The sequence below is a fragment of the Anguilla anguilla genome, chromosome 18 (genome assembly GCF_013347855.1).
Source record: "Anguilla anguilla isolate fAngAng1 chromosome 18, fAngAng1.pri, whole genome shotgun sequence".
Lineage (NCBI taxonomy): Eukaryota > Metazoa > Chordata > Actinopteri > Anguilliformes > Anguillidae > Anguilla > Anguilla anguilla.
This window is the reverse complement of record NC_049218.1, coordinates 17,754,306-17,768,279: the sequence shown is the minus strand read 5'-3', so window position 1 is coordinate 17,768,279 and position 13,974 is coordinate 17,754,306. Positions and strand designations below refer to the sequence as shown.

General features: G+C 37.7%; 2 protein-coding genes across 3 annotated transcripts in view; one reads left to right on the top strand and one right to left on the bottom strand.

Moving 5' to 3' along the window:
• Positions 1 to 3,439: 3,439 nt before the first annotated feature.
• nkx6.2 (NK6 homeobox 2) lies at positions 3,440 to 6,314 on the top strand. Its single transcript, XM_035400779.1, has 3 exons — positions 3,440 to 4,255; positions 4,828 to 5,000; positions 5,510 to 6,314. Exons 1-3 carry the CDS (start codon positions 3,841 to 3,843, stop codon positions 5,756 to 5,758), a joined length of 837 nt encoding a protein of 278 aa, XP_035256670.1. The 5' UTR covers positions 3,440 to 3,840; the 3' UTR covers positions 5,759 to 6,314.
• Positions 6,315 to 8,330: 2,016 nt separating this feature from the next.
• Positions 8,331 to 13,974, bottom strand: part of LOC118218007 (inositol polyphosphate-5-phosphatase A) — a 131,068-nt gene continuing 125,424 nt past the window's right edge. The window contains exons 14-16 of one of the 2 annotated variants that reach the window (XM_035400303.1): positions 11,483 to 11,551; positions 10,138 to 10,174; positions 8,331 to 9,916 (exon numbers count right to left, since the gene is read on the bottom strand). In XM_035400303.1, coding sequence (XP_035256194.1) covers positions 9,807 to 9,916; positions 10,138 to 10,174; positions 11,483 to 11,551 — 216 coding nt within the window. In that variant the 3' untranslated portion in view covers positions 8,331 to 9,806. Of the gene's footprint in view, positions 9,917 to 10,086; positions 10,175 to 11,482; positions 11,552 to 13,974 lie in introns of both variants that reach the window. The other variant, XM_035400304.1, reaches the window with a different exon arrangement.

Sequence of the window (13,974 nt, the reverse complement as noted above, 5' to 3'; positions counted from 1 at the left end):
TACTGAATTCCTGCCTCAGCCTTAGAAAATGAAGGATTCAGAAACAACAATAACAAAAAGATAATAACCCACACCTGCATCCTTTTGCAATCAGTTCAAAGAGAAAATACTCAAGAGGAAAATGAAGGCATGTGTCAATAACATTAATTAACCTCAAACTGGCTGGAACAAAAAAACCAGGACACACTTACACTTGCATGTCAAAATCCAGCCCCACAGATCCCTGGTTACTGCTGGTATCTGTGGTTTCCTTTCAATCAGCAGCTAATTTAGACCTGTAGTGAAATTACTCACTTGATTAGTAAAACGCACCAAATAGCAGCAGACACAGCGGCCCCCGGGACTGGAATCTGACACTAGGAGCGACCCAAGAGCCGACTTTAGACCTAATGCTTTGGCGAAAAATGTACAGTTACTCATATGACCGCCAGGTGGCTCTTGAATCCTCTAAATAATTTTCAGTGCGCACAGCGATGTGTGTCACGTCATGGCAACTATAAAACTTTCAAAGCTTAGCTAAAATTAATTTAGTTCTAAAGTATGGAACAACAAAAAATTCTTCTTCTTCTTCTTCTTCTTCTTCTTATTATTATTATTATTATTAGTAGTAGTAGTAGTAGTAGTAGTAGTATTGTAGTGCCAATAATACCACACAAAAAACAACAGAATGACAGAACGCCTGTATTATGATTGCTATTATTTGGTTTAGAAGTACATGTGATAATACTACTGCTGCTACTTCAACTACTAGTATGAATAATAATAATAATAATAATAATAATAATAATAATAATAATAATAATAATAAATCACAGCATAGTCATGTTCTTTATCATCATTATCGTCATAGCATAAGAATAATCATAAAATGCGTTAGAATAATTCTTATTACTATGTCATTGATTATTATTAATACAACAGTATTAGGGCACACTTGTGTGAATGGATTGGAAGAATATATGCGTGAATAAATATATCAGCACAAAAAAACCTACTATAACATGACTTCTGTTATACGTGTCAAATTACAATGCCATATAAGCATATTTAAAATCCCTGCTGAGATTACAACGGGCATTTAACATTCAACTACAAAAAAAAGAAAAAAAAAAGTTTTCTGTTGCACTTTGAATTTGGTTGTAAACTTGTGCTATAATGCGCAACCATTTTGCTCAAAAAGACTGGCGATAATGTAAAAAAATATCTCGCTGAAAATCTCATAAAAACGTTTCAAACTCCGCATTTATAATTTAAAAAAATAATAAACAGCCGTTACTAGGAGAACAAAATAATACTGCTACAACTACTTACATGATTTGAGTCATTGATGCCAGTGAGCAAAATACTTCAAATAATTTTAACACAATGTTAAATTTATGTCAATATATTTCGGTGTTGTATTTCTGGCCATCTGTATAATTATTGGTACGTCCTTTTATTTTTCAAATATAAGCATACACTTCAAACATTTTACATAATGACATTTATAAAGTTAATATTCGATTACCGAATATTTGGCGATAAGAAATGGCCACTTCTTAAAGTCGGAACTCTTCATGCCTTTATTATTTAAATGTGTAATCGGGTGTGTTGCATTAGGCTACAACTAGCGCATTTCAATGGAAATCGCAAAAATTCGAATATAAAAGATCTTAGCATTATTATTTAGAATTAGCTATTGACGTATTTTATTAGAATATGCTGTATGAGCTTTAACCCGCATATACGTACAGTAGTACCATATAATGGGACTGGGACCGGCACGGGGACAGGAGTTTGAGATATTCATTTTTTCAGTTTTACTCCACGTGCACATTTAATCAGAATTAATCGGGAATTTCCGGTCAAATGTGGCGGACACCACGATCAACTGTATTTATCGGATTGATTGGTTTCTCTGGGCCAGTTAAAATCTTTGAATTACTGATGGATATTGGCTGTTTTCAGTGCACTAGTGAATAGCTTCGCATTGGCTAAATATGCATTTAAAAATATAAAGGGATATAAATGTGAAATCAGATCACAGCTACATTACAAGTAAAGGCTATATAAATAGAAAATAAATCCAACATAAACCAAAAAACCAAAAGCACATTGTTTTCCAATAAAATCAATAACAATAGCTTGTTCTGCTTCTTTATAATAAATTTAGACATTTAAAATGCATGTTTGACTTTTCTTGTATTTTGACTTTATTTTTATTTTTTTCTACAATTGTGCCCCGAAATTCGTTTCTGTGTAAAAACCGAAAATACGCCTAAAACTAAAAATAGACTGTATTAAACAACGTTATTAAAAGAAAGAAAAAAATCATATGAATACATGTTGATTTCCATATTGTCCAACGTGGATGGTGCCTGTGCTGAACCCTTTCAAATTCCACCGGGCCATATTTCATGCAAGCAACATTTTCACATCTCCATAAAATATTAGCACGAGGCAAAGAGCAGCACTCACTCTGATGACGTTAAGGGCCTCGCGCTTCTCTGAGACGTGGTCTCAACCACTTCAACAATGCAAATAATAATAACAATAGTTATAATAAAAACAAGCGGCAACTTCTGCCAGAGAATAGGCTTGTTATATGTGTTGCAACACTATTTGTAGGGCCAGCGGTCGAGGGAAGAAGACAACTGTCAATTAATTTTGAAACAAAAGAGACTAAAATATGTTATCTGATTTCCTTGTGAAGAGGAAACGATAACATCTCGAACAGTTTACAACGGAACAGCTCAGGGAGGAAGTTTACCGGTTAACTAAAGAAAATGCTCTGTTATTTTAAAGAGCTTATTCTATAAATAATTCGCAAGGATATTTGGAAGAATCAATCCATTTGGATTATTATTTCCTTTCTCATAAAATACGTATGCGCATGTGTTACCAAATAAAACAAATATAAACAAAAATGTGTTTAGTGAAGCCCTTTTCCGTGTGATATTTGTCCATTATTCAGGATTTCTGGAAAATGTTAGGACTAATAGAATTCGGGAACAAATATTTTTGTCGTATTGATTGGCAGTGTTTTTATGTGTGTAAATTGCTTTATGCTACAAAAAATTATTCCATGGACATTTGAGATAAGAGGTAGCCTATGACTAAAAGTCTTCATATTATCGTCAATCTTCCCTCCCAGTTCACTTGCAACAATGGCATCATCGTAATGCAGAGTTGTATTGAGGTTAATGTACTTACTTTGTCAGCAGTAATTGGTTATAAAGTAAATATGTCTTTTTTGTCAAATCTTGAAACAATGATTTCTACAGTACGATGCATCAGTAATAGCAGTACAATAAGACCTTGATAGAGTGTGGCTTTGTCCGAGTGACATGCATGCAAAGTGCTCGAGTCCGTGTTCTCCAATCAGAGAACAGCCTCACTCAACGCTATCCAATGGGAAATATTCGCCTGCAGGTGGCTGCGCGGTTATCAGTGCATCCCGCTCCGCTCCTATCACAGCCTGAGTCAATTTACCAAGAAAGTCGACCTTAATGCCTGCTATCAAAACCACTCAAAAACATCATCTGATCTTCCGACTTCCTTGTGGATACTCATTCTGGACGCATGCGGCAAACACACCAGTGACTGTCTGAAATAGAGACTGATTTTTTGCTATCTCTCTCAGCCGAACAAGTTAGCGAAGTTCTGTTTGGAAAAGCCAGGCTGCATTGCTGTATACAAAGTTAGTTCTCAGCTTTAGCGACTTCGGTCTTCAGGATCAATCGCAGAAATCCGGGTTGTGGTAACTGCCTTCTTTTTGTTATTTAACACCCCCTTTCTTTTCTTTTCTTTTCTTTTTTTAATTGTTTTTAGTCGGGTGAAATTGGTGGTCCATGCTCACAAATGTTAGCTGTTGGGCAGATGGATGCTAATCGGCAGAGTGCTTTCGTCCTCGGCAGTACACCGCTGGCAGCATTGCACAACATGACGGAGATGAAGACATCTTTATTCCCCTACACTTTGCAGAATCCCTCGGGTTTCAAAGCACCTTCTCTCGCGAATTTGAACTCACAGATCCCTCTGGGGACGCCGCATGGAATTAGCGATATCTTGGGTAGACCTATTACCACGGCTGGACAACTCCTTTCCGGATTTCCGCGGATAAATGGACTGGCCACCACCGCAGGAATGTACTTTAACCCAGCGGCCGTCTCTCGGTACCCGAAACCTCTGACAGAGCTGCCTGGGAGAGCGCCGATATTCTGGCCCGGTATGATGCAGACCTCACCGTGGAGGGACGCGCGGGTCGGCTGCCCGGGTAAGTTCTCCGCTTATTATTGCGCGTGGAAGTGCATAATAATGAACAGAAATGAAAACATTATTAGAAAGTATCCCCAAAAGATAGAAACATCTGTTTTCGTGTACGTTTACATTAAGAATTAAACATATATATATATATATATATATATATAATTCAAATACGAAATGACTGAAAAATACATTAGTTTTGGACGGGTTGCGTCTGTAAATGTGATAGTGAAAACTTCCGCACAAATATTTCGAAATTAACTACACATAGAAAATACATTTTACCGAATTTTAATCTTATCGCTACGGTAAGTTTCTCAGTTCTTTGTTGAAATAAAGATAGGCCTATTTCGACTGCGAATTTGTAAACCATTTTCAACATGTTAACACATGACATGAAAAACATAGGTTACGGAATAATTACTATAGGGAAACCAACCCTAATGAAATATACGTTTGGAATCTACGTTTCTTTATCTAGCTAAAATTACAAGATGTAGTGTATCAGTGCGAATGCGTGTGGTAGTAGTCTTTTGGTCTGGTAGCCTGTATATTTAGTGCTTTTTTGTGTCTCTTTTTTAGGCCAAGCTAACATCATGCTGGATAAGGACGGCAAGAAAAAACACTCCAGGCCCACATTTTCGGGACAGCAGATTTTCGCCCTGGAGAAAACTTTTGAGCAGACCAAGTATCTGGCCGGTCCCGAGAGAGCTCGACTCGCATATTCTTTAGGAATGACAGAGAGCCAGGTCAAGGTACACACTGTCAAGTTCATTAGCTGTATATCCTAAATTAAAGGCTCTTTTCTGGCACTATGCTATAACATAATAATAATAATAATAATAATAATAATAATAATACGTACAAGATGTGCACTGACATGTGCTTTTGATGAAAGGCCTACTGATAAAAAAAGATAAATCGTTATTATTATTATTAGTAGCCTAGCTGTAGTAGTAGTAGTAGTAGTAGTAGCAGCCAAGCAGTAGTAATATTAGTGCTAGCAGTAGTAGTTCTACTCATTTTTTTGCATGCTGATTTGTTATGATTATTTCTGCTATTATTTATGATTTATTTTTTGTTAAATGAATCCACTAGACCCTCAGAGCTGAAGCATCCTCTAACGCAGGAGGCTGAAAGATATTTGGAATAATGTGATATTTATTTAACATGTAAATGACCCAAGTGCCATTTTGCGCTGTTTAATTTGCAGACTTAAAATATTTTATTTATGCATAATCCATATTCATTTCCTCTGCAACAGGTGTGGTTTCAGAACAGGAGAACCAAATGGCGGAAGAGGCACGCGGCGGAAATGGCAACGGCCAAAAAGAAACATGATTCAGAAACCGAGAAGATGAAGGAAAGTTCGGACAATGAGGATGATGACGAATACAACAAACCCCTGGATCCGAATTCGGACGACGAAAAGATAACGAGACTGCTGAAAAAGCACAAGGCCACGAATCTGACCCTAATCAGCCCGTGCAGCAACAGCTCGGATGCCTTGTGATGACACGTGACGGAGAGAAGGACTCAGATATTCCAAGAGGCTTATAAAGCTGACTTAAGCAGGGTATACATTTAAAAGAAATTAAAAAGCGGCGCTAATTGGTGTTATTAGTGATGTACAGACGATAATGTAAGTGAGATGTATATATTTTTTACTGAGTAAGTTATGTAATTAAACAATTGCGCGTTGGACTTGGATCAAAGCCCCATACCCACCCACAATCCCGGAATTTCTTCACCTTTCTGAAAGCCTAATTTTGTTTTTCACAAATGTCACCTAACAATCTCTCCCAAGTTCTACAGATAGAAATTCAATACAAAGTACGCAATGTAAAAATGACAAATGTTGTAAATTATCATGTAAAAAGAAATTTTGTTTTAACATTTTCCACTGCGACAGCACCCCCACCCCCCGCCCGCCCAATTGAAGGAATTTGTTTTTACTTTATCAAACAGCCAAAACTGGAAAACTGGACTATTCTTTAAATTGAAACATGAGAATATTACTTCCACAAGAAGAAAAAAACTTTGTATTATCAATAAATTATTTAACAATCTTTTGTTTTAAATCATTATTATAACACGTGATACAGTGTACGGACAAGCATTTTACTATTGAATTGACATGGAATTGGTCACATGACTTGCAGAACACCATTTAATACTCAGTCTGAGGAATACTCTGGACTTTTTTTTTTTTATCAAAAGAATGACTATTATAAGGCTTTTTGGTGAGCTAATCCATTATGCGTAAATTCGCTCTGAATAATCCGTCTGCTAAATGGCTAAATGAATAAAGAGGCATTTTTTTCTGGCAATTTTCAAACTAACTTTGTTACCCTTCCTCTACATCGACAAGTAAAATCCAAATAGCTGATCTTTGTGTAAAGTCAATGGCAATTAATCTGTCATAGGCAATGGGTACATGAATAGGTTTCGTGTTGATACATTTAGCCTATTGCATTTTTATGATTCATGGTAGACAAAGCAGCCAAAACACATTTGCTTTAAAACTTGCCTTAAGAGATTTATTTCAGGAATGTAAAAAGTCGAAATACCGGTTTTAAAATGTTCAAAATGTTATAGCCTAATTTGCAAAATTGAATTATGTTTTAAAGATTTGAAAACGAACAAGAAAACGTATATATATTTTTTAAATAGGAAAAAAATCCATAGTCATTATGAATGTAAAGACCCAGCACTTCAATTTTAAGAATGCAAAACATCTTTTGCATTCTTAAAACACGCCAACAACGAATTAGGCCTGCATGCAGCCTATTTAAGTGAAATATGATAGCGCGGATAGGGCATAGTATAACCAAGGATAGTCTATTTGTTTGCAAATACACTGATTTAATAATTACTCATTCTCCTGAATATTATCATTAGTAAATAATAGTCTAATGGTCACATATTAAAATATATTTCCGCATTTTAAGGTTTCACCACAAGTATAAAACGTGTGTAATTTAGAAAAATAGGATAGGATTGATGTTCGACTATCACAAATCTCTTCAACGTTTTACTCCAATTTCAGATGCTAAATATTTCATTGGATAAATGTAAATTGTTTTTAACTTCAATTTATAGCTACATTTTAAAACATTTTTAGGTTGTCTCGATTTAAATCTTTTAGGTTCATTTGAAGGAACCTAAATCGTCAACTATAAGAAATATAGATGCAATAAGTTAATTTAAAGTTAATTTTTAGGTTTATCCAATTAAGCTTTTTTTGAGTACGTTTCCTTATCTCCAGCACTGCCATGAGATATTTGAGCTTTGAAAGCCACTAATATCCTATTTTATAGTTTTCCATAAGAGGACATTCGCAGAAAGTAAATTCTCTCCCACAATACATTTCAATAATTTACTAATCAAGTATATTCCAGATACCAGTTATGTTCATTCATTTAGTATTTAGTAGCCTAAGTCTGTTTTTATGAAGAAGCAAAGCCTACTGTACCTACAAGAAATACAACTTGCCAATTATAAATGAACTTCTCTCCAGAAGTACTCATGTGACAGGTTGTATTAAAAGATTTTACAATATAAATCGATATTTCAGTGCTAAATCCTGGTGAAATAAATGAATAAAGCATGTAGAAATCGTAATTTCACGAGGATATTTTGGAGTAAGATAGGCCTACAGGAATTTTTTTAAATTATTATTTTAGAATCACTAACAATAACATTCAAATTTTAATTCTGAGAAAGTCAGATTCTGTACAGTTCCAGGCATCTTCCATTAAAATTCTTACATGTTATAATAAGAATTTAACAATGTAATTATCTACAGCAGTGACCACAACAGTACTATCCCTACAACCAAAATATTTCGGTAAATGTAATATGAGGCCTAATAGCAACAGCAGGATTAAAATTAAAGTTTAGATCACCGAAGTCGAATTCAACGGGAGCGACTGTTGCTCATCCGCTGGAGAATTTATATTAAACCGAGTTCAGTAGTATAATAACAAGAACACTAATATTGTTCCAATTAGCCATAGCTGTCCGATGCCAATGGCTGAATAATTTATAAGAGCTGCGCGAGATTAATAAATGACAAACATCACTTTAGTTCTAATAGTTTTATTGCTTCAGAGCCACACATCCTACTGCTGCGGTCATTTCGTTCATGGAGTTGAACCTCCATCGACAGAAGAAAAGAGCTAAAACACCGCGGCATTCCCAAGCTGTCACGTGACCTGCAAAAAAAGTTTACAAGCAGTTTTGTCTATGGACCAAATCACACTGTCAATACGACATAAATTCCGAGGCAGGCACAAAATCGTTTCCACTTGGGGTGATTTAGCTGAAAAAATCAAGCGTCAATCTGATGGCTTCACACAGTTGGTGAACTCTGTAGTGTACTAAATTAAATCAATAAAAGAAACGTTTGTGTTTCATCAACAGGCTCTCTAAGCGCTGTTTAATGTTGTAACGAGCGAGGAAATTATTTGCAACACCGCACTGAAGGCTGCAGAAGGCTACATACAAAATTAAAAAGCAACTTTTCCTCTTCTTTTCTGGCTTAAGAATATGTACAATTCATAAGTGAGCAGACCTTTACCTGCAGGTGGATTAAACTACGTTATGTCTCTCACGTCTTTGTTTCAGTATACAATACTTGGCACCGTTATGCAGTAACAAAAATAGACAAAAAACCGTTTACAAATTTTAAAAGATATCCAGACCTATCTAAAAACATCACATTCAGAACCATAATATTATTACATAGAAATAAGTTAGAATAAGAATAAGTGAGACTGCTATATGTGATAAACAATATCTTATATACTTGCATGATCTATGGCACTGCTTAAAACACCCTTGATAGGCTATATAATTCATACTGGCTGATTTTTTTTTTTTTTAATTGCTCGATTTAAAGGTCCTGACAATTGATAGGACACCGAAGCAGTCACACAGTAAGATATCGTTACTTCAACATTAATTTTGGTAAGAATTATAAATTATCTTTTAAAGTATACAAAATGAGAAGCGTCTGCTGCGTGAGGCTCGGCAGTGTGTAGTAGGCTACGCACACAAATCAGCAACGACAAAATCAATGACGTGAAAATACCTATCTAATCTAGCACAGGGACTGCGTGTGGTCTGGAGAGAGAAAACGGCACTAAAAACCAGCAAATAACCTCTACTGATACAATCGAATGTACAAATAAATCTACCAATATAGATATACAACTCTTTGCATTGCACTTTTTAAAACAACTTAGATACTGAATGGAAGTATAGCTTCTATGTAGAGGTGTATCTAAAAATTGTAAATATGGTATCTAAAAATATGTAGTAATTTTTTACTTTTTATATTAGAGTTTTGGCAAAAAAGAGTGCGATGTGCGAGTCTGTCCAGAGTTCTGGGGTCAGTCACTGGAAGAGACAAGTTGGTGAGGTCAGCAAGGCTTCCCTCGGGCGTGGTCCAGATTTTATTTAATTTTTTTTCGGCGTCCTCTTGAGCGGGGAGTCCAGATGTGCGCGTCTTTGTGACTGAAACGGGCAGTGTAGAGGTGCCGAGCCGAGGGGTTCGTTTATCGGCAGGGCTGAAAAAGTTCGTTGGGTTTGGCATTGCTTCCATTGCTCGTGTGGTCCTGGAGGGTGGCTTCTCGCAAAATCTTCTCTGACCTTTGGCAACGCTTCCCTGGTGTGGGGGGAAGGGGGGCGGGGGGGTGGAGATGAGCACTCACAATGAAAAACAGTGAAATTCTAGGCATTGGCCAAATGATTTCATGCATATAAAATAATTTGAATGTGTATTATTAATAATAATAATAATAATAATAATAATAATAATAGAAAATAAATATTTACCACGACATCACTGCACAACACAACACGTGTGTTTATTTGCATTAGGTTTACCTGCCCCTGTTGTTAATCGAAAGGACAGGAAGACAGGCTGTGGGCAGGAAGGAGCGGAAACACGCGAGTTAGTGACCGGCGCCGCTCGCTCGCGACAGGACAAAAACTCATCACTCCCGTACGTTAAAGGGTCACACACACGCTGCGGGATCAACGAGCTCACCGACAAGACAGAACCCAGCCAATAAAAATAATGCACACACATCACATTTAAAAACACAGACAAAAATACATAGAGAAACACACTGCAGTAGTATGAGCGTCTCTGTATTAATACATAGAATTAAAATGATCTAGAAACGAGTAACTCGACTGGAACTATACAGCAGATCTCAGCACGGTTTGGCAGATAAGCTCAGTGTGAGAATATAACAGGTCTCAGTCCAGTTTGGTAGCTAAGTTCAGTGTGAGGATATAACAGGACTCAGGTCAGTTTGGTAACTAAGTTTAGCATGAGGATATAACAGGACTCAGTCCAGTTTGGCAGCTAAGCTTAGTGTGAGGATATAACACGTCTCAGTCTCAGTCCAGTTTGGCAGCTAAGCTTAGTGTGAGGATATAACAGGTCTCAGTCCAGTTTGGCAGCTAAGCTTAGTGTGAGGATATAACAGGTCTCAGTCCAGTTTGGCAGCTAAGCTTAGTGTGAGGATATAACAGGTCTCAGTCCAGTTTGTCTCTCTCAGAACGCACGCTTAGTGTTCAGAGCTGCAAAAGAAGACCTTCACATCACACCCGTTTAGATTATAGCCACATTGCCATGGCATGCAGGTGAAACATACTGGTGTGTCATTTCAGCGCGGTCTGAAACACAGCGTTCTCTGCCAGGCCCATGTAGCAGAACACAGGCTCCGAGCCAAGGAGATGACATTTAATTTAATGAGACATTTTACTACCTGTCATAATTTGTTATTTTTCACCATTGGTGGCAGATGCTTGCCACAGAGAGGACAGGCACAGGGCTGCCATTCAATCTAACCTGCAGTGGGGCCCTGTCAATGACTCTGAGCAGGAAGTGCAAGGGAAATGGGATTTTGTTCGTTTGTTATCGTAACTTTTGCCGTTTAATACATTTTAATTTCACAGAGTAGATATTTTTTCAAAATCAATTTAAATTAAATTTATTTCACTTTTAAATGCTTAAATCGTCACATTGTATTGAAACTGAAAACAATTACATAAATGCTGCACATAATCAAAACCCTTTTCCTCAAATGCAGACGACATCATAGACGCATCCACAGCTTAAACAAGACACGACACAAACAGACAGACAGACAGACAGACAGACAGACAGACAGATGTGTGCCGTGTGTAGACGAGTGTAGGAGAAGCACACTGATATTACCTTGTGATCTCCCATGCAGACGTTGGGCCCAATGTTGTTATAAATCACAGTTTTGTCCTCATTTTCAGGCTGTTAATGCACATAAAAAAACAGGAAAATTAAACCTCCTCAGACACAACTCCCAGCAGCATTTACTTCAGAGGCTACAGAACTGCAGTACAACTGGGGAAAGTATTTCTAGTTACACACGTTTCCACCAAACATCATTCAAAGAGGTGCTTATTTTAGCTCGCAAATTTTAAATCGCTACACATGATATTACAATTGGGAATCAGTTAATAACAACAACATGATGACCACAACCACTACTACTACCACTACTGCCATTACTACATCTATGGCTACTACTACTAACTAATAATAATAATAATAATAATAATAATAGTGATAGCAAAAAAACCTACAGTGTAACTTGTCTATAAATCTATAAAATCTATAAACATGTGTGTTTACAGATATATATAACAACATGTGTGTTTACAGACAATATTAATAAATCAGAATTTTTTTTCTGGTCGAAAAAGCCTTTTTAAACACAGAGAGGAAAGGAGTAGCACACTATCTACCACGAAAAGGTGGGACGTGCTACAGAAGAAAGAAAATAGAAAAAAAACAAAAAAACAAGCAAGAAACCTTTAAAAAATGAGCCGTACGCTCACGTCTGAATTAACTTGAAAACAATAACGCAGTCTTAAGGTCAGCGGCGAGGCGTGTGCAGACGGCAGGCCGCGCGGCGCGAACAGGGCGCCCGCGCGCAAGCCACGCATCAGCACCTTCCCGCCGCGCCCGCCGCCGCGCTCGCCAGCCGCCTCCGAAGAGCCGGATACATTCATCAAACCCGACTCCATCATTTACAAAAGGCAGCATAAAATTGTGGATTTTTTCGGGCTGCATAATCTTTAGACAGATAAACAAATTACAGCGGCCCGGGCGGCGGCGAAGGCCGCGCACACATGGGTGAGCATTCATTATTGCCCGCTCCGCGCCGCCGGCGCCAGGCCCCAGCCAGCGGGCAACCTTTGGCGTGTTAGGGCTCGGGAAGCAGAAAATAACATGATGGCGAGTTAACGGAGCGTGCCATGATAGATGAGCGTGCGCCGCCGCTGTTTACGGCTCCGTGTCTCCGCAATCTGTAACGCCGTGTGCGCGGGAGAGAGAGGCGCTCGCCGCGGCGCGAGCGAGCGAGCGAGCTCAGCTGTGAGGACTCGCACATCAGAGCTGGCAGCACACGCCGGGCCCCGCATCACAGCCAATTAACAGCCACTCTGAAAAATAAATACAAACCCAGCAGAGGACAAAGCCCGGATACCTTTTATCTGATTTACCTTTTCCCCTGCCACTCTTTTTTTATTTTTATATTGCTCCCAGTTTTCAAAATAACGGTACCATATAAAAGCGGAAGACAATCAGAATAAAATCAATTCTTAAAACTTGAGCGGGTTTCATTTCCCAATTCACTGATTTCAACTTTAAAAAAATAAATAAATGTGGGCATCCACAACACAATCCGCGGCACAGAATCTCGGCAGAGTGAATTGAGAAGATTGGGAAGTGAAAAGGGTGAGAGCTGAATGATGAAGGAGAGCTGTCTCCTGTCATTATTTGAGAACCCTGGATGAAAGACGCTATAAAAAGGCACCAGGATGATGTTGACTTTCCTGTCCGAAAGTTTGACTGATGACATGGCGCCCGGTCTTTTCTGTAGACGTCGTTATCAGGACGATGGATGAAATGTGCATGACAGTAATGGCATAATTAAACCATCATTAAATAATCCAATAATTACTTAAACAGACGCAATTAAATAATTCAATATGATATTAATCCTGTTGCAGCGACATACATACAGCGAATACAATATTGCCAAGGAGCATGTCCATTTCATTTAATGGGGGTGAGAACACTAGCAAATACAACATATGCGATAACTTGCAGATCTTTCATCCAATAGTTGAAATTCTTCATAAGCATGGAAAATTTAATTATATTACATTACATTACATTCATTTAAAAGATGCTCTCATTTAGAGCAATTTACACGGTACGAGAAACATGTGCATTCTCCTGAATAACCTGAGCAGCAGAGAGGACACCTGGCTAACAGCATTCCCAGACCAGCAAGTGAACATCACTAAAGCAGTAGAGCAAATTTAACTATGCTAACCCAGAGCCAAAATACAACTACTAAATACAAATGTGTCATGTGTGGAGTCTGTCCATAACAAGCCCTTTGAAGGGAATCATAAATAGTGTTACAACCTAAACTGCACAAGACACAGCCATTCCAGATTCCATATAAGAAAACTAAGCACAAAAAAATCCCCATAAATCCCTAAATTTGTAAAAGCACAGATAAAAGAACAAGATGATTAGAGGTTCAAACAGTGGACATTAGCATGTTCTTTTAGCAGAAAGGCTATGGTATTTAACCTCTAACTTTCTCTGAGTAATGTAAGAGTTTCATTTTTTCGTGTTTACATTGCACGGCTCCT

Coding starts and splice junctions, on each gene's coding strand:
- nkx6.2 (XM_035400779.1), top strand. CDS start 3,841: ATGTTAGCTGTTGGGCAGATGGATGCTAATCGGCAGAGTGCTTTCGTC. Junction 4,256..4,827: donor CGCGCGGGTCGGCTGCCCGG/GTAAGTTCTCCG, acceptor TCTCTTTTTTAG/GCCAAGCTAACATCATGCTG. Junction 5,001..5,509: donor TGACAGAGAGCCAGGTCAAG/GTACACACTGTC, acceptor CCTCTGCAACAG/GTGTGGTTTCAGAACAGGAG.